At 41.4% G+C, this 21063-nt stretch overlaps 1 protein-coding gene across 2 annotated transcripts; it reads left to right on the top strand.

The window, feature by feature from the left end:
- Positions 1-928: 928 nt before the first annotated feature.
- LOC308489562 (uncharacterized protein) lies at positions 929-20637 on the top strand. Of its 2 annotated transcripts, none has more exons than XM_081030889.1 (6): positions 929-1200; positions 4035-4261; positions 6427-6553; positions 6919-7014; positions 16479-16552; positions 17174-20637. In XM_081030889.1, exons 2-6 carry the CDS (start codon positions 4247-4249, stop codon positions 18200-18202), a joined length of 1341 nt encoding a protein of 446 aa, XP_080887015.1. In that variant the 5' UTR covers positions 929-1200; positions 4035-4246; the 3' UTR covers positions 18203-20637. The 2 variants fall into 2 exon arrangements, with proteins under 2 accessions (XP_080887015.1, XP_080887016.1); XM_081030890.1 differs by lacking the exon at positions 929-1200 and adding an exon at positions 1645-1745.
- The last annotated feature ends 426 nt before the right edge of the window (positions 20638-21063 follow it).

Here is a 21063-nt window from a genome sequence, read left to right as displayed (position 1 = left end):
CAACCCCTACCTTAGGTTCAATTAATTTGCTAGATCAGTTCACAGATTTTCAGTTTATTAAAGGATGTGATAATACAGATGGACAGTCAGATGAAGAGATACATAGGGTCAGGTCTGGGAGGGTCCCGAGCACAGGAGCTTCTGTCCCCGTGGAATTGGCGTGCATCACTCTCTGGGTGTGGATGTGTTCAGCCGCCTGGAAGTCTCTGAAACCCCAACTATTGGGATTCTATGGCAGCTTCCTCATGTAGGCATGATCAATGTGTAGCTCCATTTCCGTCCCCTCTTCCTCTGTGGAATGTGGGGGTGGGGCTGAAAAATCCCAAGCTTCTAATCATGGCATTCTGTGACCAGTCTCCATCTAGGAGTCCACCAGTCACCTCAATAGAACAAAACATTCTCCTAGTGGTGCATCACTTAGGAAATTGTAAGGGTTTTAGGAGCTCTGTGCCAGGAATCAGGGGCAGAGACTGATATGTGTGTGTATATATATATATATATATATATACACATATATATATACATATATATGTATATATATATATCATAGTTCTATAGATGGCAGTTAGGGCAACTTCATTGATTTATTAATTTCATTGTTAAAGTCTTTTACGTAGTCATTTTCTTTCTAATTGTTCTATGTATTGTTGAGAGGGGCATTAAGTGTGGATTACATTTTTTCTCGTTGCATCATGGTCACCTTTTTCCAAAAGTCCTGGAAGTACACACTGTTCCCCAATAAAGTCCTATTCCCCTTCCCCAATAAAATCTTAAAAAATATACATATATATATAATGTGGGTGCAAAAGATCTTACCTAAAATAAAGGAACAACAATAGTCTGTAACCAATGAGCGAGGTGCAGAAAAGCCCCGCCCCGCCCCACAGTGGCCCCACCCCTTCCCCTGGGTCCGGTCCCTCCCTCTCCCGGGCCTCGCTCACTCCAGGCTACAATACCCTCCCGGCCCAAAACCTTAGCGCTCAGCGCAGGTCCCGCCTGCGGCCCAGGTTTTCACGTTGGCGACCCCGCGGAGTTTGTTGCAGACCCGGAAGCGGCTAAGGCAGAGAGAAGGTCGGGTTGGCGCCCTGACTTTCAGTTTTCGTAGTTTAAACCTGAGCGTCTCAGTCCACGGCCCCGCACACGGGACGCCTGGCGGTCACTGCGGACGGTGAAGTCCCCGCGCCAGCGCCCCCCACAGCGGTGAGTCCGGCGTCCTGGGGAGACGACCCGACCCCAGACCGCTTCGCGGCCGGGTGGAGGCTCCGCGGGGGTATCCGGGTAAACTGAGGCCGTGCCCCTGTGGTCTCTCCGCCTTCGGGCCCTTAGACCCGCCTGCCGCGTTGTTTTCCTGCTTAAAACCCTCCGCCGGGCAGCCCTCCACGCGCGGTGCGAAGTCCTGGGAGGTGGACTCGGGGGATGGAGTCCAGCCGTTGGCGCCCCTCCCCCAGCCCCGCCACGCGGCCCCTGGAGCCCCGCCTCCGCCCGGGGCTGGGGTTCTGCAGGCCCTCGCCGCCGCCTACAAGCCCGCTCACCCCAGTGTAATGAGAGGCCCGAATCCCAGGTAGAGCACACGGTTCAGGGGGACGGGACTCAGGAGGGAAGGAGCACCGCGGGGTGTCACCAGGCCACCCCCTCACGCGGGGAGGGGCTTTGTGTGAGCGGTGCCTGAAGGGCCGGCCGGGAAGGCGGCAGAACGAGGCTGTGAGGGGGTCACGAGGAGGAGACAGAATGAGAGGAGGGCACAGGTGAGAGGGCAGGACGGTCAGTGCGGGGTCGGTGACGGGGAGGCAGAACAGAGGAGCTGGGAGGGCCTTGTAAAGCGACGGTAAGACTGAGCGAGTAACTCGGGGAAGTAGCCGGAGGAGAAGGAAAATGGAGAAATACAGAAGGAAGGGGGAGCTCCTGGGAGATGAAGGGAACCTAAAGGGAGGGGGGCCCCTGGTTAGCAGAGGTGGGGGCAACAAAGGACAAGGCACTTTAGAGGAGAGAGGGGTTAGGAGAAGAGTTGGGGGAGCCGAGTGCAGGAACAGAAAGGGGTTGGGGGCTGACAGCACAGCAAGAAGCCTCACTGAGCTAAGCTGGGGGTGTCGGTGAGTCCCCGCACAGGGGTGTAACAGGACAGACAGTGTCACAGGGGAAGAGGAGGGGCGCATGGACGGGGAGAAAGGCAGAAATACATGGAGATGGGGAACAATCAGACATTAGGGAGAAAGCAACTGAAGTTAAAATAGGTTTCAAGGGTTTCACGGAAAAAGTACAGGGAAGGGGATAGAAAGGGAGAAATCAGGACTGGAGAGAAGAGGCAGCAGAGGACAGCAGTGGAGAGATCCAGGTCAAGAGGGACACACAGACCGTAGACAGGAATACCTAGTAGCAGAGGAAGAAGGGCAGCCCCCAGCTGGTTGAGTGGTGAGCAGGTGGGATGTGGGTGATCAAGTCGTGATATACGACATGTGGCTTTATAATCGATTCAGTTTTACACGCGCTGCATTTTCAGTCACACAGATGAAAACAAGAATTAGAAAACTCCAGTTTTTAAGGCTTGTGAATTTAATAATTAATTTCATCACTGGATGGCTTCCTCGTGCAATCCTTATGCAGTCAGAGAAGGGAAACCTATGTCAAGTCAGTCATGGGTCCCTTCCCATTTCCTGGGATGGCATGAGGGACGTGACCTGGACTAGAAATGACTGAGTTTGTCGCCCTGTGAAGTTTTTTCAAGGAATAGTAAAAGCATTGCGTCTTTTTCTCTTTCACATGGAATTTACATTTTCTTTTTTTCTCTTACATTTAATTTATTGTTCTTTATAAAACGCATATTGAGTTAAAAAGCGTATCTACTGAATTTCTGTTGTTTTCTAAATGTTCACTAAATGCTGAAATGAGCTTTGGTGACATCTTATTACCAGCTCTCATTCTTTTCTAAATATGAGGTAGTCTTCAGTTTTTTTTTAAACTCTGACCCTGGAAGTCAGTACAGTGAAAAACAATTTCCCTTCTAATAACATTGTGACTGGTTTAGATGAGAAGCCCTGCATTCTGTCTACTCTTTATCATGTTCAAACAGACATTGGTACTTATTAATAATGTTAGGCTACTTCAGGGTGCATTTGGTGAGGATGTCTGTGGTGAGAACCTAGTTTGGTGAGTTAGTCTGATATTCAGCAGCTTTTGTTTTCCCTTAATGGGATTTGTTAAATTAGTGAGCTGGGAGCTACCAAGTAGCTGTCCCCACAAGTCCCTCTCGTCCATTCTCTGATTGTGGAATGATAGACGGGACAGACCTGAAACTTGGTTCCCATGGAGCCCATCTGTTCACGGTGAAGTAATTTGATCAGTGTATTTCCATAGCTAACCCTTTCTTTTACAAGTTTTCAGCACCAAAATGTGTGTTCATTATTTTATAGATTTTAATTAATTCTCTGTGATTTCCTGGAAAAGAGGAAGGAAAACCGCCCAGGGAGCCAGCCGTTCTAGAAGTTCCCGCCCCAACCCCTCACACTTCAGAGCTCTCAGGCCTATGGAGTCTGAAATTTGTAGGCCAGTGTGACTGCAAACAGGTCTGGGTAGCAAGTCAGCTCCCCCAGGGAGACTTAGAGATGCTGTTTCCTAGGGAACCTGCAGACCTGCAGAACCATAACTCCATAGAATGGGCCCTGATTCCCCAGGGACCTGCATGGTCTTTGAAGCTAAACGTTCCCATCTGGGTTCCTCCTGGGTTGCATGAGGATTTTGGAGTGATATCACCAGTGCCCACCCCCTGGGAGTTGGATAAAAGGTCTGGGTGGAGCATCATGGTTGCTTTGATGAGGTGTTCCAGGTGACTCTCAGGCAAGGCCAGGGATTAGCTGGGGGCTCCTGGACACAGTTCTGACAGCAGTTGACAGCAAGCGTAGGTAGTGGGGTAATGTGTTGAGTTTGTGGGGACAGGAGTGCACACGGTTCTCATGGCTGTTGGAATTTGTAGACGTCTGTGTGAGGAGAGGGCACCGGAAGACAGGAAAGAAAAAACTCACAGTACTGTCTTCACTTAGGAGTTCCTTGTCCCTGACTGTGTCCTGGGACATAGGACAGGAGAGGGTGACCATCTCAGCATTCCAAGGTCCTTCTGCCTGTCAGTTGGGAGGAAATAGATGAAGGGCCTGTGCCCACACCCTTGAAGGCACATTCTCAAGATGCAGGAGTGATTCCTCCCCAGAACATCACCTGAGGAAACAACCCAGAGCAGGAGGAGGACGAGGACGAAATGGCTGCTTCTCAGGTAAGCGTTCCGTCCTGGGTCACAGGCTATGTTTACTTTTCCTGCTAAAATCTGTGGGTTTAGAACCTGCCACATTTAATTCTCTACTTCTGATGTTCCTACCTAACGATGTTCTTTACAACTACTGACCTTTTCCTTTTCTTCTCATGAGAGTCAAGGTCAGCTCGGTAGAACTTTTGGACTTTCTTCCAGAGCCTTCTCTGCCTTCTGTCCATCCAGGCTCCCTGAGGACATAAATTCTCACCGTGAATTACTGACCCTCAACTACTGAAAACATCCCCTTTATGACAGACCCACCTGGGAAGGCGGTTGTGTCCAAGGTCCCTGTTGGGCGGGGGTCAGATGCCCAGTGTCTTGAAGAAGGGAAATGTCGGTGTATGTCCTATGACTGCAGCGTCAGGGCTGTAGAACAGGGGTAAGAATGTGCATGAGCACCCAGGATGCCTCAGTGCTCAGAATAGCCTGGAAAGTTCTGAAATAGAAAGTATTTGTAAGAGACTTGCTCACTAGATTGGTAATATTGACTTAGTGTTGAAATGCACTATTAGAGTCTCAGAACTGGGGAGCTATATGTGCATTGAAATTTCCATAAAACTAATGTTTTTATGATCACATTATGATTATGATTTCCTTATTTGTTCGTTTTTGCCGGTAACATCACAGAGGTGATGGTGTGTCGTTCCATATGCCTCGGTCAGCTGATACCCACTTGCTCCTTCCACCTGATTTTCACTTGGTTGAGGTCCTGTCTTTACTATAAAGTTAACATTTTTTTCTTTATCATTAACCAAGGGTCTGGAGGGATCTATAGAGAGATGTGCAAATCATCACATTTCATCTGGAAATTCCGTTTTTTCTTAGTTTTTCTGCTTTGGAAATTGCAGGCCTTCAGCTTTCTTTACTAGAGATAATTGCCTTTGGAGTGGAGGCTTTTATCAGTCAGGCCTTATTCCTATAAATTTTCATTGTATTCCACAGTCATGTCACAGACTTTCTCTACTTCATCCCTTTTTGTGTTCTCAAGAAAGTTTACAAGAATTATAGTATTAAGGTGTTGAAGTGTGGTAAATTTGTAATGTATAGCTCAGCACAAATGATACGCAAACTTTTTTAAAAGAAACAGCAGCTCAAACTTACCTGTTATTGTGTGTTCATCTCCCTATTGTGTCTGTAAAATGCAGAGTATCACCCACAAAGACATTTTTGAATTTTTCAGAATTAAAATAATTGTGATTTCAGTGACAGGAAAGTTTCCTTCTCACTTTTCATGTGGACACAGTTCCCATATGTTTGTCCGTCTGTCTGTGTGCGTAAAATCTTAATACTATTTGAGCCGTTGTTTCTTACTTAAGTTGTTTCTCTCTTCTGAGTTATAGAAACTGCTATGAATGTTCATTATGGTTGTCTATTCATATTGGTTTCTGTGTTTTTAAAAAATTTTAGAGACAGTTTGGAGTAAAACCCAACCTCTACCATTGACTGGATGCTTCACAAAATATTCTCATGGAAGAGGAAGAATTATATTGTTCTCAGATTACTTATGTGCATTATGAATTAATATATAAAAACAATGTTCTCTATTAAGACAGTTTTGAAAAAGGACTGTGTTCTTATACTTCTGTGAAAGTGTAGATTCCATAAAACTCTGTCAGGGCAAAGTCACATATGAATATTTCCCTGTTTCCTTCCTCTGTGCTATTCAACAGTGTGTCACATGGACCAGAGGCATTGGCGTCACTAGTTAAAACAGAGTTTGTTAAATGTGGAAACTCAGCACCCCTACCCCGGAACGCCTTAGTTCCCTATTGTTCACGTGAAAATTTGAGAAGTACTTTACATTTCTAACTCACCATGACTTTTCCAGCTGAGAAATGTACATAGTGTGTCCTGTATGATACAACACTCAAAAATCCATATATTTGTGCTGATGCCTGAAAATTTATGTTCCAGAAAAGGAAAGTCTGTACAGTTGTTTGTGGATCATAACATCATCTTCCTTTCTCAGAGTTAGAAAATATGTTACAGAATATTGCTGTTAGAGACCTACCTTACTGTTTAATTCCGGACATTCTCCTAGGTCAAAAGCAATTCTCTTAACTCTGTTTTCATTTTGAGTCATGTTATGACCTTGCCTGTGACCACATGATAAATGTGTCTTATTTCAGGGACGGTTGACATTCAGGGATGTGGCCATAGATTTCTCTCAGGAGGAGTGGGAATGTCTGCACCCAGCTGAGCGGAAACTGTACATGGACGTGATGCTGGAGAACTACAGGAACCTGTGCTCCCTGGGTGAGGGTGACTTCCTGCCAGAACTCCTACCCCACCGCAGGGTTGTGGTTCCTTCATCAGTGTCAGTACAGCATCTCCTGGGAGCTTCTGCTTTGTGTGGTGGAGTTTCAGATCCTGGCTCTGAGGAACAAACTGGGAGTGTGCACGTGTAGAAAAGAAGTCTTCACGATGCCCTTGAAGTGGAACTCAGGATCTGAAAACGTTCCATGTTGTCCAGTAAAGATGCTGTCAGAAAAGAGTGTTTAGGGGGCAGCCTTTCCTAGAATATTCTAATTTTCTGCAATGTCCTTTCTTAGCTGAGCATGTACTGGATTGGAAATTGGAGAATTTCCATCAAAACCTGTGTTCCTTTTTCTAATAAACAGGTCTTGCTGTCTCTAAGCCAGACCTGGTCATCTTTTTGGAGAGAATGAAGGAGGCCTGGGATGTGAAGAGAAAAAAGACAGTGTCCATCCATCCAGGTAGGTGGGAATGAAGGAGGCAGATGACACAGGTGAGAGGGCCAAAGGTCCCGGAGGAGCCAGACCTTAAGATGTGGTTTGGGAAGTTTCGCTTCAGTGGAAAGGATGTGAGAAGCCCAGGTTTCTTTCTGTTGCTGTCACAGAGGGACAGCCCTGTCCAACACGTCCTGTGCTCCTACATCCTCTAGGGACTGTCCTCCTGCTCAGTGATCTGGGTCCACTGCAGTGCAGGCCGACGTCCTCCCCCTGGACTGTGGGCATCACGGTGCTCTGGCTATTGTTCCATTGCCTCAGGGGCCGGAGAAAATCTGTGCTCTCTGCTGAGGAATTCTCCCTGAAGCCATTTTTAAAGTTCTGTTCTTGCCTTATGTAAGGAGTTTGTGAAGGAAGTGGTGGAGGTCCTGGAATTAGGGTCAGAAATCTCAGGGGCGCTGGAGACACATGTCTCATGTTTTCTGCTTTATAATTTCTAATCCTAAGGAGGTTTTAAACATGATCCGGCAAAGGTTCAGACTCAGTAATTTCATCTCAGGAAAAAGCGGTTCCCTATAGTGAGAAACCCTCAATCTCAGTTTCACTTCTCAATATCCTTTTGCTTTGTATGAACTAACATTAGAAATTTCGAGTCTGTACTCCCTAATTCTCCATATTAGAATAGTTTAACGTATCTGTTTACCTCACAGGATTCTTAAATGAATTAATGCCTTAGGGGAGTTTAGAACATTATCCATCATAATAGGAAGGTCTCCATTGTTCCCTGATTTCTTAATGACTGTCATGTTATAAGTTTGTCTTGTTCAATTCAAAGCTGCCTGGGCCTGGGTCTTGTATGTTTTCACTTTCTGATTAGATCTTTGTCAGATTAGTGGTTTTTGCTTCATAAGTGCTGATATAACGTGCTCGAATGAACTCCTTTGGTAAGAAGTGAGTTGTAAAATTATTAGGTTCCCATATTTCAGAATATATTTACTTCCTCAATTTCAGTATACTTCAGGCAAAAAGTGATCATGAGGTTTGTCATCTGCCTTCCTCTGCCTGTCTCTCAGTAATGGTGTATGTTAATCTCAAATGTTGATTTTATAGATCACTCATTCTCTGATATTTTACAACTTATTTGTTGTTCATTTATTTAGAAATGAAGGGTTTTTTTGTTCTCTATATGACGGATTATAGCCTATATATTTCCTGTAAGAATATTAGCAATATATTAATAAACTAACAAATTTCTCCAATGTCATTTCCATGCTTATTTATTAATAGAGCTGTTTATGAATGATTCTAATGCATTGTCTGTGAAATTTTCCTGTCCTACAACACATATTCCAATGATTCAGAATGCTTGCTGTTCATGGGGCCACACTCACGGTGGAAACGGAGTTCTACAGAAGGATTCTCTTCAATAGTACATGTGTGTAGTGTTCAGAATTCATGGGATCCATTGCCTCTTATTCTCATTTTGCAATTCCAGAACAATGTGTTTCCTTTTTTATGGCAGTTCCTCAAATTGAGTTTACTTGCATTTTTGGTTGTTCCATATATATTATGAATGTGAATGACAGTTTTCAGCTCAGTACACTTAAGACGATGTGGAGTTTGATTCACATAGGAATTAAGCATATGTCTGTCGCCATTAAAATTATGTCCATGTTTATCTTGATCAGTTCATCCCAACTTTGTGCATGACTCATCTTGTTTATTTCTTTCCTTATTTAATGGTCATTGCTTTTCATATCCTGCCTAATTAAGTAGTTGTGATAATAGTCTCAATTTCACATCTATTTACTGTTGATTTTATATTCTCTTTGTGAGAGAACCAGTTTTTTGAATTCAAGGTAATATTTGAAATGTTTTACAACTGTATGTTTCGTAGATATTTTTCATTTTCAATTTTGGTGAAAATATGTGACTAAAAATCTACCCTCTTAACTGTAGTCCAGTCATATTAAGTATATTCACATTGTTGTGCAACTGATCTCTGGAAATTTCCATCTTTCAAAACTGACGAGTACCCATTATACAACCACTTTGTCATTTCTCTTCACCCCAAACCCCTGGCTACTACCCTTCTTTTTGTTCTATGAAGAGGACTGCATTAGGTGACTCACAAAAGTGGACTTTTATAGTATCTGTTTCTTTGTGATTCATGAGCTTTACTTAAATGTCCTCAAGGTTTGTCTGCGTTGTATCAGGTGAGAGCATCTGTTTCTTTTTGAAGGGTGAATAATATTCCATTATATGTATATGCTACATTTTCTTCACCCATTCATCTGTCGATGGCCATATGGGTTACTTCCCTGTATTATAGGCTTTTGTGAGTAGTGCTACAGTGTGCATGTGTGTGCACACGGCTTTTGCAGAGCCTCCTTTGAAATGTCTTGGAAATGTGTCCAGAACTGGGATGGCTGCATATTAGCACGGTTCTAATTTTCTGGGAGACCTCCACATTGTTTTTCATACTATTTTCGTCAATTGCTATTTCATCCATCCATCCAAAGGGGTCCAATTCCTCCACATTTTTGCCATCACTTGTATTTTCTGTTTCTTTGATAGTGGTTAGCATAATTCATGCGCAGTGATTATTGTATTTATTTTAAATAGCGGATACAAATATTTATGTTCTTGTATAAGCATAACGAACTTCTGGAAAGAAATAGAACTGAAATCAGTTATTTCGGAGAAGCAGAAGTCTGAGGATGACTATTACGTTAAACCCAGTTTTAGTTTCACAGCTAAATTGAGAAGTTTACAGAGAATTCCCACATGCCTCTCCCATATACACAGCCTCCCGCTTCCCCATGTCTGCCGAGGGGTACATTTGTTACATAGATGAAGCTACATTGACATGTCATTGTCACTCAGAGTTCATAGTCCAACTTGGAGTTTACTGTGGGGCTGTCTGTTCTGTGGGTGTGGACACATTTATGATGACATGTGTCATACAGTGTAGTGTCATGGCCCTGAATATTCTCTGTGCTCTGCCTGTTCAACCTTCCCTCCCCTAAACCCAGGCAACCAGTGATTTATTACTGTTTCCATCATTTTGCCTTTTCTAGAATGTCATAGCTGGAATCATACATTATGTGGCTTTTTCATATTGGCTTCTTTCACTTAATATGTATCTAGATTTCTTCCATGTCCTGTCATAGCTTGATAGCTTATTTCTTTATAGTGATGAATAATATTCCATTGTTTGTGTGCACCACAGTCCACTTAATCCATTCACCTCTTGACAGACATCTTGGTTGCTTCCTAGTTTTAGAATTATGAATAAAGATGCTGTGGACACACATACTTGAGGGCTATTGGGTGGATAAATGTTTTCAACTCTGTGGGTAACTACTGAGGAGCACAATTTCTTGGTCTTATGGTGAGAGGATGTGTAACTTTGTGCGAACCAGCAAACTGTACCCGAGACACTGCAGCATTTTGCGTTCCCACCGGCAGTGAGTGAGAGTTCCTGCTGCTCCCCGTCCTCACCAGCACTTGGTGTTGTCCGTGTTCTGGGTTATGGCCCCTCCTAACAGGTGTGTAGTGGTGTTTAATTTGCTATGTGTTTCATTCTCATTGTTTTCATGTGCATTTCCCTGGTGACATATGATGTGGAGCATCTTTTTATATATTATTTTGCCTTCTGTATATCTTGTCTAGTGTGCTGTCTCTTTAGGGCTTTGGCCCAATTTTCAATCTTGTTGATATTAATAGTTTTCTCATGGGTCAGTTTGAAGTCTTCTTTGTATGTTTTGCATAGTAGACCTTTACAGGTGTGTCTTTCAAATATTCTTTTCCAGTCTGTGGCTTCTCATTTTGTACTGTTGGTAAGGATGACTCATTCATTTTTGCTCCTTAACATTTGGTTTCAAACGTGGGAGATCACAACTTCATATTACGGATTGCAAAAACAAAAACTTGGTTAAGAATTTGCCTTGATAAAATACATAGATGATGTGTTACAGAATTATACACTTGAAACCTATGTAATGTTATTAACCATTGTCACCCCAATACATTTTACTTTAAAAAAATAATTTGCCTTGGAAAATATCTGAAGTGTATGAAATTGTTTACTTTGTATTTAATAACATTTAAATTACAGTTCTAACTATTTGTTTATTCCCGGAATGAACACATACTGAGTCACATTCTGATGTTGAAGAATTTACATATAAATTTTCTGGCAGTATTGTGTCCCCTCTAATGAAATCTTTTTTTTAATTAAAGTGTACTGGGGAGACTATTGATAGTAAAATTACATAGATTTCAGGTGTACAATTCTGTATTACATCATCTATAAATCACACTGTGTGTTCACCACCCAGAATCAGTTCTCCTTCCATCACCATATATTTGATCCCCCTTACCCTCATCTACTGCTCCCCTGCCCCTTTACCCTCTGGTAACCACTAAACTGTTATCTGTGTCTATGAGTTTTTGTTTCTCATTTGTTTATCTTGTTCTTTGTTGTTTTTGGTTTATATACCACATATCAGTGAAGTCATATGGTTCTCTGCTTTTTCTGTCTGACTTATTCACTTAGCATTATAATTTCAAGATCCATCCGTGTTGTCACAAATGGTCCTATTTCATTTTTCTTACCGCTGAATAGTATTCCATTGTGTATATATACCTCAACTTCTTTATCCATTCAACTATCGAAGGACATTTTGGTTGTTTCCATGTCTTGGCCACCATAAACAAAGCTGCAATGAACATTGGAGCACACGTGTCTTTATGTATAGATGTTTTCAGGTTTTTTGGGTAGATACCCAGGAGAGGGACTGCTGGGTCATATGGTAATTCTATTCGTAATTTTTTAAGGAATCTCCACACTGCCTTCCATAGCGGCTACACCAGTCTGCATTCCCACCAACAGTATGAAGGTTCTTTTTTCTCCACAGCCACTCCAACACTTGTTACTATTTGTCTTGTTGATGATAGCCATTCTAACTGGGATGAGGTGATATCTCATTGTGGTTTTCACTTGCATTTCTCTGATGATTAGTGATGTTGAGCATTTTTTCATGTCTATTTGCCATTTCTATGTCCTCTTTGGAGAAATGTCTCTTAAGGTCCTCTGCCCATTTTTCAATTGGGTTGTTTGTTTTATTGTTGTTGAGTTGCATGAGTTCCTTGTATATTTTGGATATTAGCCCCTTATCGGAGGAACTATTTGCAGAAATCTTCTCCCATTCAGTTGGTTGCCTCTTTATTTTCTTGATGGTTTCTTTTACTGTGCAGAAGCTTTCAAGTTTGATATAGTCCCATTCATTTATTTAAGCTTTTGGAGTCAAATTCATAAAATGCTCATTGAAACCAGGGTCCATAAGTTTAGTACCTATGGTTTCTTCTATGCAGTTTATTTTTTCAGGTCTTATGCTTAATTCTTTGATCCATTTTGAATTAATTTTGCTACATGGTGACACATAGCAGTCCAGTTTTATTCTTTTGCATGTGGCTTTCCAATTCTCTCAGCACCATTTATTGAAGAGGCTGTCTTTTCTCTATTATATGCCTTTTGCTTCTTTGTCAAACCTTACTTGTCCATTTTATGTGGTTTGATTTCTGGGTTCTCAATTCTATTCCATTGGTCTGTGTGTCTGATTTTCTGCCAATACCATACTGTTTTGATTATTGTAGCCCTGTAGTACAGGGAAGGCGGGCTTCTCCTCTGTTAACACTTATCCTGGGTCATAGGGCTCGCCTCTGTGTGGGAATGTGGAGAGCTTTTGAAGTTATAAAGCTCTTCCTGCACCAGATTCAGAACCCATGTATTTCAGCAGTTCTGTTTACTCCTGCAGGGATCCGCCCAGATAGGTGGGGCCAGGGGCAGGGTGAGTTGTGAGAGGTGGCCCAGAGCAATGGTGACGACCACCACCACCACCACGGCCAGTCCTTCCACAGCTCCCTCCCCTTTGCCGGAACTAGTTGGCTTGCGAATCTGTGTCTGCGGTCCACAATTCTCAGAACAGCAAATATTCTGTCCTTTTGATCTGACACTGCTACTTTATCGCTTCTAGCACCGGGCAGGTGGGGGTGGGGCGAGCTCTGGGAGGGTAGGGAGGGGGCGGCTAGTCTCAGTGCCTAAGGCTTCCGTTTTCTGCTCGGCAGTGAGGGCTTAAACCACCGTTTTCAGCCTTTTTCTCTCAGTCTTTTCTCCGAGGTCTCTGCCGTGAGCGTTGAGTTCAGCCGTGTTATATGCTGTCCCCTCAGTCCTGTGGGCCATACGTGGAGCCCTAGCAGTCCCAGTTCTTCCCTCTCCCACAGCTGCGGTAGTTCCGGGATGCAGCGAGCTCGGAGCACTGAGCTAGGTCTGCATCCCTATCGCGTGGTTCCGTTTACGCCCTTCTCCCATTCCTCCTTCCTGCTCATGCAATTCGCCCACCTTTAGGTTATTTATATAGTGTGCCTGTTAGTCTTGCCTGTGTGCTGTGCAGGGAGCCCTTTGTGGAGTTGTAGTTGTTCAATTTGTTGTAAATTCCAGGGGAGATTTCAAGAGGCTCACCTCAAGGCGCCATTTTTACGATTAATGAAATCTTTTAATTCAGTCCTAATTATGCAGCACCATCAAAGATGATCCATTGTTTTTCTTTTTTTTCCACTCTTTTGGTGTTTATTGCATTATAAAAATAATACATGATTGTTATCAAAATTGAAACAGTATAAAGATATTAAAGTTTTCATTGTGGTCCAAAATATCAACTTTTTTTTTTGTTTTTTGTTTTTTGTTTTGTTGTTGTTGTTTGTTTTTTTATTGGGGAAGTAGAACAGGACTTTATTGGGGAACAGTGTGTACTTCCAGGACTTTTTCTTTTTTTTTCTTTCCAAGTCAAGTTGTTGTCATTTCAATCTTAGTTCAGCTTCAAGTTGTCATTTCAGTCTTAGTTGTGGAGGGCGCAGCTCAGCTCCAGGTTCAGTTGCCATTTTCTAGTTGCAGGGGGCACAGCCCACCATCCCTTGTGTAAGTTGAACCGGCAACCTAGTGGTTGAGAGGATGCACTCCAACCAACTGAGCCATCTGGGGGCTCAGTGGCAGCTCAGCTCAAGGTGCCATGTTCAATCTTTAGTTGCCGGGGGCGCTGCCCACCATCCCTTGCGGGATTCGTGGAATCGAACTGGCAGCCTTGTGGTTGAGAGGACGCGCTCCAACCAACTGAGCCATCTGGGAGCTCAACCGCAGCTCAGTTCAAGGTGCCATGTTCAATCTCAGTTGCAGGGGCAGAGCCCACCATTCCCTTGCGGAACTCGAGGAATTGAACTGGCAACCTTGTGGTTGAGAGCCCGCTGATCCATGTGGGAATCCAACTGGCAACCTTTGGAGTTAGGAGCACGGAGCTCTAACCACCTGAGCCACTGGGCTGGTCCCCAAAAATATCAACTATTTTATTTGTTTACTTCTGTTATTATAGTTGATATAAGAATATTACATTAGTTTCAGTTGTATGACATGGTGATTCTTCATTCACATATCTTACAAAGTGATCTCGCTGAGTCAAGGACCCAACCCTCACCTAAGAAATGTATCACAGTATCGTTGACTGTATTTCGTATGGTATATTACATCTCGTGCCTTACTCATTTCATAACAAGACATTTATACCTCACAGTCTTCTTCACCATTTTCGCCTTAGGGCCCTGTCCCTGTCGTCGCTGGCAAGCATCAGTAAATTGTCTGTATCTGTGAATTTTTTTCTGATTATTTTTGTTGTTTTTCTCTTTTAGTTTTTACATTCCATGTAAGAGCAAAATTGTGTGGTAGTAGTTTTTCTGTGTCTGACTTATCTCACTTAGCATAGTACCCTCTAGGTCCATCTATGATGTTGCCACTGGCAGGACTTCCGTCTTCCTCCTGGCTGAGAAACGTTCCATTGTGGACATTTATCACATCTTCTTCATTCATTGATCTATCAATGGCCAAGTAAATTGGTTTCGTATCTTGTTTATTGTAAGTAATGTTGCAGTATACCCCTAAAGGTATATAGGGGTGCATATACCTTTTCAAATTTGTGTTTTGGTATTCCTTGTAATATAAATGCCTGGAAGTAGAATTACTGGGCCACGTGAAAGCTCTGTTTGTCATTTTTCGAGGAAGCTCTCTACTGTTTTGGCTTCACCATTTTTTATGTTAATGTAAAGTAGCTTCATGTTGAATTCACCCTTTTATTATTGTATTGTGTCTTTTTTGTGTTGTAACAGTTTTTGACATGTACTGTATATTTCTCTGATTTAGTATGGCCACCCGTACTTTTTATTGGTAACCGTTCCTTTGACATACTTTTTGCCATCCTTTTAGTTATGTCCTATGTCCTCACATCTAAAATGAGTTCTCGTAGACAAAACGTGTTGGATTTTATTTTATAATCCATTCAGCCAACTTACATCTTTTTATTGGGGAACTTTTATCTGTTTTTACTTAAACTAATAATTGAGAGAGACATACTACTATAACCATTTTAGAATTGTTTTCTACACATTTTGGAGCCTCTTTTCCCACTGTTCCCCTCATAACTTTGTTCCATTTTGTTTCTTTTGTATTTTGTTTTGTGGCAGTGATATGGTTCTGATGTTTTTCTCTTTGTGTGTCTGGTATATCTATCTTTTGGTTACCATGGGGGTAACTTAAAACATTTTAAAATTATGAAAGTGTATTTTGAGTTCTGGTCAGGTAATGAATAGCTCTGTTAATTTAGGGCCAGTGTCTGGAGATTTAGTTTGTTCCTGTGACTGGGCTGTGTTTTTCTATTCCTTTATATGCCTTGTGATCTTCTGTTGAGCTTTTGGAGCAGAAACAGCCACCATCCCAGGCTTTGTACTTGCTTTGTACAGGAGAACACAAATCACAGGCAGCTATGCTTGAAATTGTGAGGCCTATAAATCCTGTTCTAGGGATGTGTGTTCTCTGTGTTTTTTATGCGTAATTTTCCACTGTAAAATGTTTTCCGTTTCTTCTTCAGAGGCAGTGGTATCTTCCTATCCTTGATGTTTGTCTTCAATACTGTAGTCTTTGTGGTGTTTGAACAATTATTCACCATTTTTCTTAGTGGCCACCATAATGCATTCACATTGCACTGCCATTCCCTTAGCACGTGGTGTCATACAGAAGATAAATGAGTCCTTCAGGCAGCTGCAATGAAAGGACACCATTGGATACACAGTATACTCAACTGTTTCCCTCCTAAAAGAAACTGGGAATTGGCGTTTCTTACAATATTGCCATGGTGTGCCAGGGAGGATTAACAGCTATTATCAACAAATGTAAGAAGTTTTCTTTCCTTTTTGATGTGACTTTCTCCTGGGCATGCTGTGAACTCTGAACTCCCTTGTGAAATTATCAGTACTGAAACATGGAGGAGCGAAGTTTTGGTGCTGGCTCTTATGCCATCTTCCTAAGTCCTATAATAAGTATTAAGTTCATGTGGTAGAATTTACCTGCCTTTCGAAAGAGTGATAATTTGTTTGGTGACTTTCAGCTATGTCTTCTGCGGACACCCAGAGCTTATTGCCAAAACTGGACGTAGAAGATTCATTCCACAGAATGCTTCTGGTAAGATATCGAAGGTGTGACCTTGAGTATCTACCTTTAATGAAAAAGTGGGAATGTGAGGGGAGTGTCAAGGGCCGAAGGGATATTATGATGGACATAACTAAACTGGGACCGTTAATCATAATAAAATCCCTGTGGCCAAAGGCCATCAAATATATAAGACATCTTGGGAAAACCATCACTTTAAGGCAGTTACATTTGCAGAACAATGTGTTTCTAAATGTAAAGATAGAAAAGAGTTTTGTAAAGGTATATATTATCTGTAAGAAACTGGAATATCTGGAAAGTCCCATAACACATGGTGTGAATAATCATTTGAGTCATTTCAAATGTTGGATTAGATTAAACATTGAGTCAAAATATCTAAAAACCAGAGATTTGAAAATGAAAATAGAAATTCTGAATATCCTATGTCTGACAGTCCTTAACCCGGGATTCATTATTATTTCACCAAGAAACAATTCCTCCTTATTCCAAATTCTATTATTTTCATGAATGTGGGAGGGTTTCCATACAAGCATCATGGTTCCATAGGTATCATAAAGTAATTAGGAACAACTTTACATATTTAATGAAATTGGAGCCCTCACCAGAAATCTTTCTGTCTTTAATGACTACCAGAGTACATGTAATGAAGAGAGAAGCTGTCAATTCAATGAATCTTGGAAAAACTTTAAACAAGGGTCAAACCCTAATAAGCATCAGAGAACTCACTTTCCAGAGAACCATTGTAAATGTGGGAGTGTCTTAGATCAAAGCTTAAATCTTATACGTCAGAGTCATCGTATTGTAGAGAAGACAATCAAATGTAGTGAATGGGACAAATCTTTGAACCAATCTTTAAATCTTACTGAACTTGAGAATATTCACACTTTGGAGGAACCTTATGAATGTAATCCATGTTGGAGTGTCTTTACTCCATTACCCAGTCTAAAGGGACGTAAGAAAACCCATCCTGGAGAGAAGCCTTACAGATGTAGAGAATGTGACAAAGCCTTTAACTGGCGTTCAAATCTTACCAGACATGAGAGAACTCATACTACAGAGAAACCTTACAAGTGTGAACAATGTGGCAAAGCCTTTACTCAGCATTCATATTTTACCGTACATGAGAGAATCCATACAGGAGAGAAGCCTTACAAATGCAAACAGTGTGGTAAAGCCTTTAATCGGCGTTCACATCTTACTGTACATGAGATAATCCATAGTGGAGAGAAGCCTTACAAATGTAGAGAATGTGGTAGAGCCTTTTTTCGGAGTTCAAGTCTTACTCAACATCTGAGAATTCATACAGGAGAGAGGCCTTACAAATGTGAGGAATGTGGTAAAGCCTTCTTTCGGAGTTCATGTCTTACTCAGCATCAGAGAATTCATACGGGACAGATGCCTTACAAATGTGAGGAATGTGGAAAAGCTTTTATTCACTCTTCAGAACTTACCACACACATGAGAAGTCATACTGGGGAGAAACCTTACAAATGTGAACAATGTGGCAAAGCCTTTTACAGCCGTTCAAATCTTACTGCACATGAGAGAATTCATACTGGAGAGAAGCGTTACAAATGTAGAGAATGTGGAAAAGCCTTTATTCATTGTTCACAGCTTACTCAACACATGCGAATTCATAATGGACGGAAACTTGAAAAGTGAAGAATTTGGAAAACCTTATTGCTGGACCTTCAGCCTCCCTCAATAACTGAGAATATGTACTAGAGATAAATTCCCCATTTCTAATAGATGTGAAAGACCTTCATCCAAAATATGTGCTTCAGAAAACCCCACCGAATTCGTGCTACAAAGTGACTTAAAAGATGTAAAAAAATATGGGGAAGTGCTTAATCGAAAATCAACTCTGAAATATCAGAGAATTGATATGAGAATGTAGTAAGTCAAGAACACTTTTGACAGATTACTGTAAATAAGAGTACTTATAATAAATAAGCAAATGTTTAAAAACTTAGAAATCTTCCTTGACAAAGAAGCAAACAACATACCATGGAGAAAAGACACCCTCTTCAATAAATGGTCCTGGGAGAATTGGATAGCCACATGCAAAAGAATTAAACTGGATTGCTATCTGTTATCATGTACCAAAATTAATTCAAAATGCATCAAAGACTTAAGCATAAGACCTGACACAATAAATGCATAGAAGAAAACAGGTACTAAACTTACGGACCTTGGGTTCAAAGAGCATTTTATGAATTTGACTCCAAAGGCAATGGAAGTAAAAGCTAAAATAAACGAATGGGACTATATGAAACTTAAAAGCTTCTGCACAGCAAAAGAAACCATCGACAAAATAAAGAGGCAACCAACTGAATGGGAGACGATTTTAGCAAACAGTGCCTCCGATAAGGGGCTAATATTCCAAAATATACAAGGAACCCATGAAACTCAACAACAAAAAACCAAACAACCTAATTGTAAAATGGGCAGAGGACCTTAGGAGACATTTCTCCAAAGAGGACATACAAATGGCAAATAGACATATGAAAAAATGCTCAACATCACTAATCATCAGAGAAATATAACTAAAAACCACAATGAGATATCACCTCACCCCAGTCAGAATGGCTATCATCAACAAGACAAATAGTAACAAGTGTTGGAGAGGCTGTGGAGAAAAAGGAACCCTCATACACTGTTGGTGGGAATGCAAACTGGTGCAGCCATTATGGAAGGCAGTGTGGAGTTTCCTTAAAAAATTACGAATAGAATTACCATATGACCCAGCAATCCCTCTCCTGGGTATCTACCCAAAAAATCTGAAAACATTTATCCATAAAGACACGTGTGCTCCAATGTTCATTGCAGCTTTGTTTATGGTGGCCAAGACATGGAAACAACCAAAATGTCCTTTGATAGATGAATGGGTAAAGAAGTTGTGGTATATATACACAATGGAATACTATTCGGCGGTAAGAAAAGATGATATAGGAACATTTGTGACAACATGGATGGATCATGAGAGTATAATGCTAAGTGAAATAAGGCAGATGGAAAAAGCAGAGAACCATATAATTTCACTGATATGTGGTATATAAACCACAAACAACAAAAGAATAAGACAAACAAATGAGAAACGAAAACTCATCGACAAGACAATAGTTTAGTTACCAGAGGGTAAGGGGATGGGGGGTAGGAGATGAGTGTAAAGGGGATCAAATATATGGTGATGGAAGGAGAACGGACTCTGGGTGGTGAACACACAATGGGATTTATAGATGATGTAATACATAATTGTACACCTGATATCTACGTAATTTTACTAACAATTGTCACCCCAATACATTTAAAAAGAAAATCTTCCTTGTTAATCAGTTTCAATTTATCAAGGGGATGGATGTTGGACAGGTGTAATTACCGTCAGTGTATTTTTGTATATTGGCATTACATGAGGTAGTTTTCAAAAGGAAATAGTAATGTGATTCCAGTATGGAGTCACTGGACACTGTATTTTTACACCTAGTGTGTGTGTGTGAATCATGGGTTGATTGTTGCTGCCTCAAAGATCTGAGAACTCGTGTATGTTGGGTGGGATTCACTGAGATCTCCTTTTCCCCTGGAAGACTGAGGGCAGTAATACACAATGTATGAAGAAATCTAAATGGAGGTGCTGTTTGGTTGACTTAGAACATTGATGTAAGTCACTGTCAGGTAGGTGTGCAGGGCATCGTTCTCTGCATTAACGTAAGACAGGAATATTCTGAATTTTAACTAGTTTTACCAGTTCTTCTTTAAGCAAAATAGGTGGCAGTTCATTAAAACTCTGATGTGTCTGTGTAGTTAGTATTATTTAATGTGGTTGAAATAAAGACGTCTTCAGAGATAACTGAGAAAGTACAAACAACTCATCCCTAAGTGCCTAATTATTGTACATCCATGTTTCCTAAGCAGTGAACCTCAGTCTGCAAACCCATGGAAAACAGTTCTAAGATCATTATATAAGAAAACCAGAATGCTCCTTAACTGCTTGTTATCTGTATTTTATCCATGGACCCTACAGGTGGTTTGCCATGTTTTATTTAGACTATGTGTGAACTTACATTTTTATAATAAAGGCAAATGCTTTTTAATATACTAACACTATGTGTAATTAATGACTTGTTATCCTGCCACCTACCTTAACCTCTCCCAGCTTAGTCATGGTTGTAATCAAGAATGCACTATTTGGTCATGCTTTAGAATGACAGCACTAGTAATCCCTTTTCCCTGTGGCCTTAATCCGCAAATAATGTGAGGCTATTTTCCCCATAACTTACATATTGTATCCTGTTTTCCTGATTATTACTACTGGAGAATTACGATGGTTAAAATAAAGTACTAGTGCTGTAGAGAGTTTAACTAAACTACCATATTGCTGCCTTAGAATCCATGATGTGTCGCCAAGTTGCCTTGAAGTGACACAGGCCCCTCCCACTAGTGCATACACTATTGTGCAGACAACAGGTCAGACTCAGAAGTGAATGTAAGTTCCCGTTATTACTTCTCTAGCAGCCCTTGTGAGC

This window comes from Rhinolophus hipposideros, assembly GCF_964194185.1.
Source record: "Rhinolophus hipposideros genome assembly, chromosome: 21".
NCBI lineage: Eukaryota > Metazoa > Chordata > Mammalia > Chiroptera > Rhinolophidae > Rhinolophus > Rhinolophus hipposideros.
This window is presented reverse-complemented; position numbering and strand designations above follow the sequence as displayed.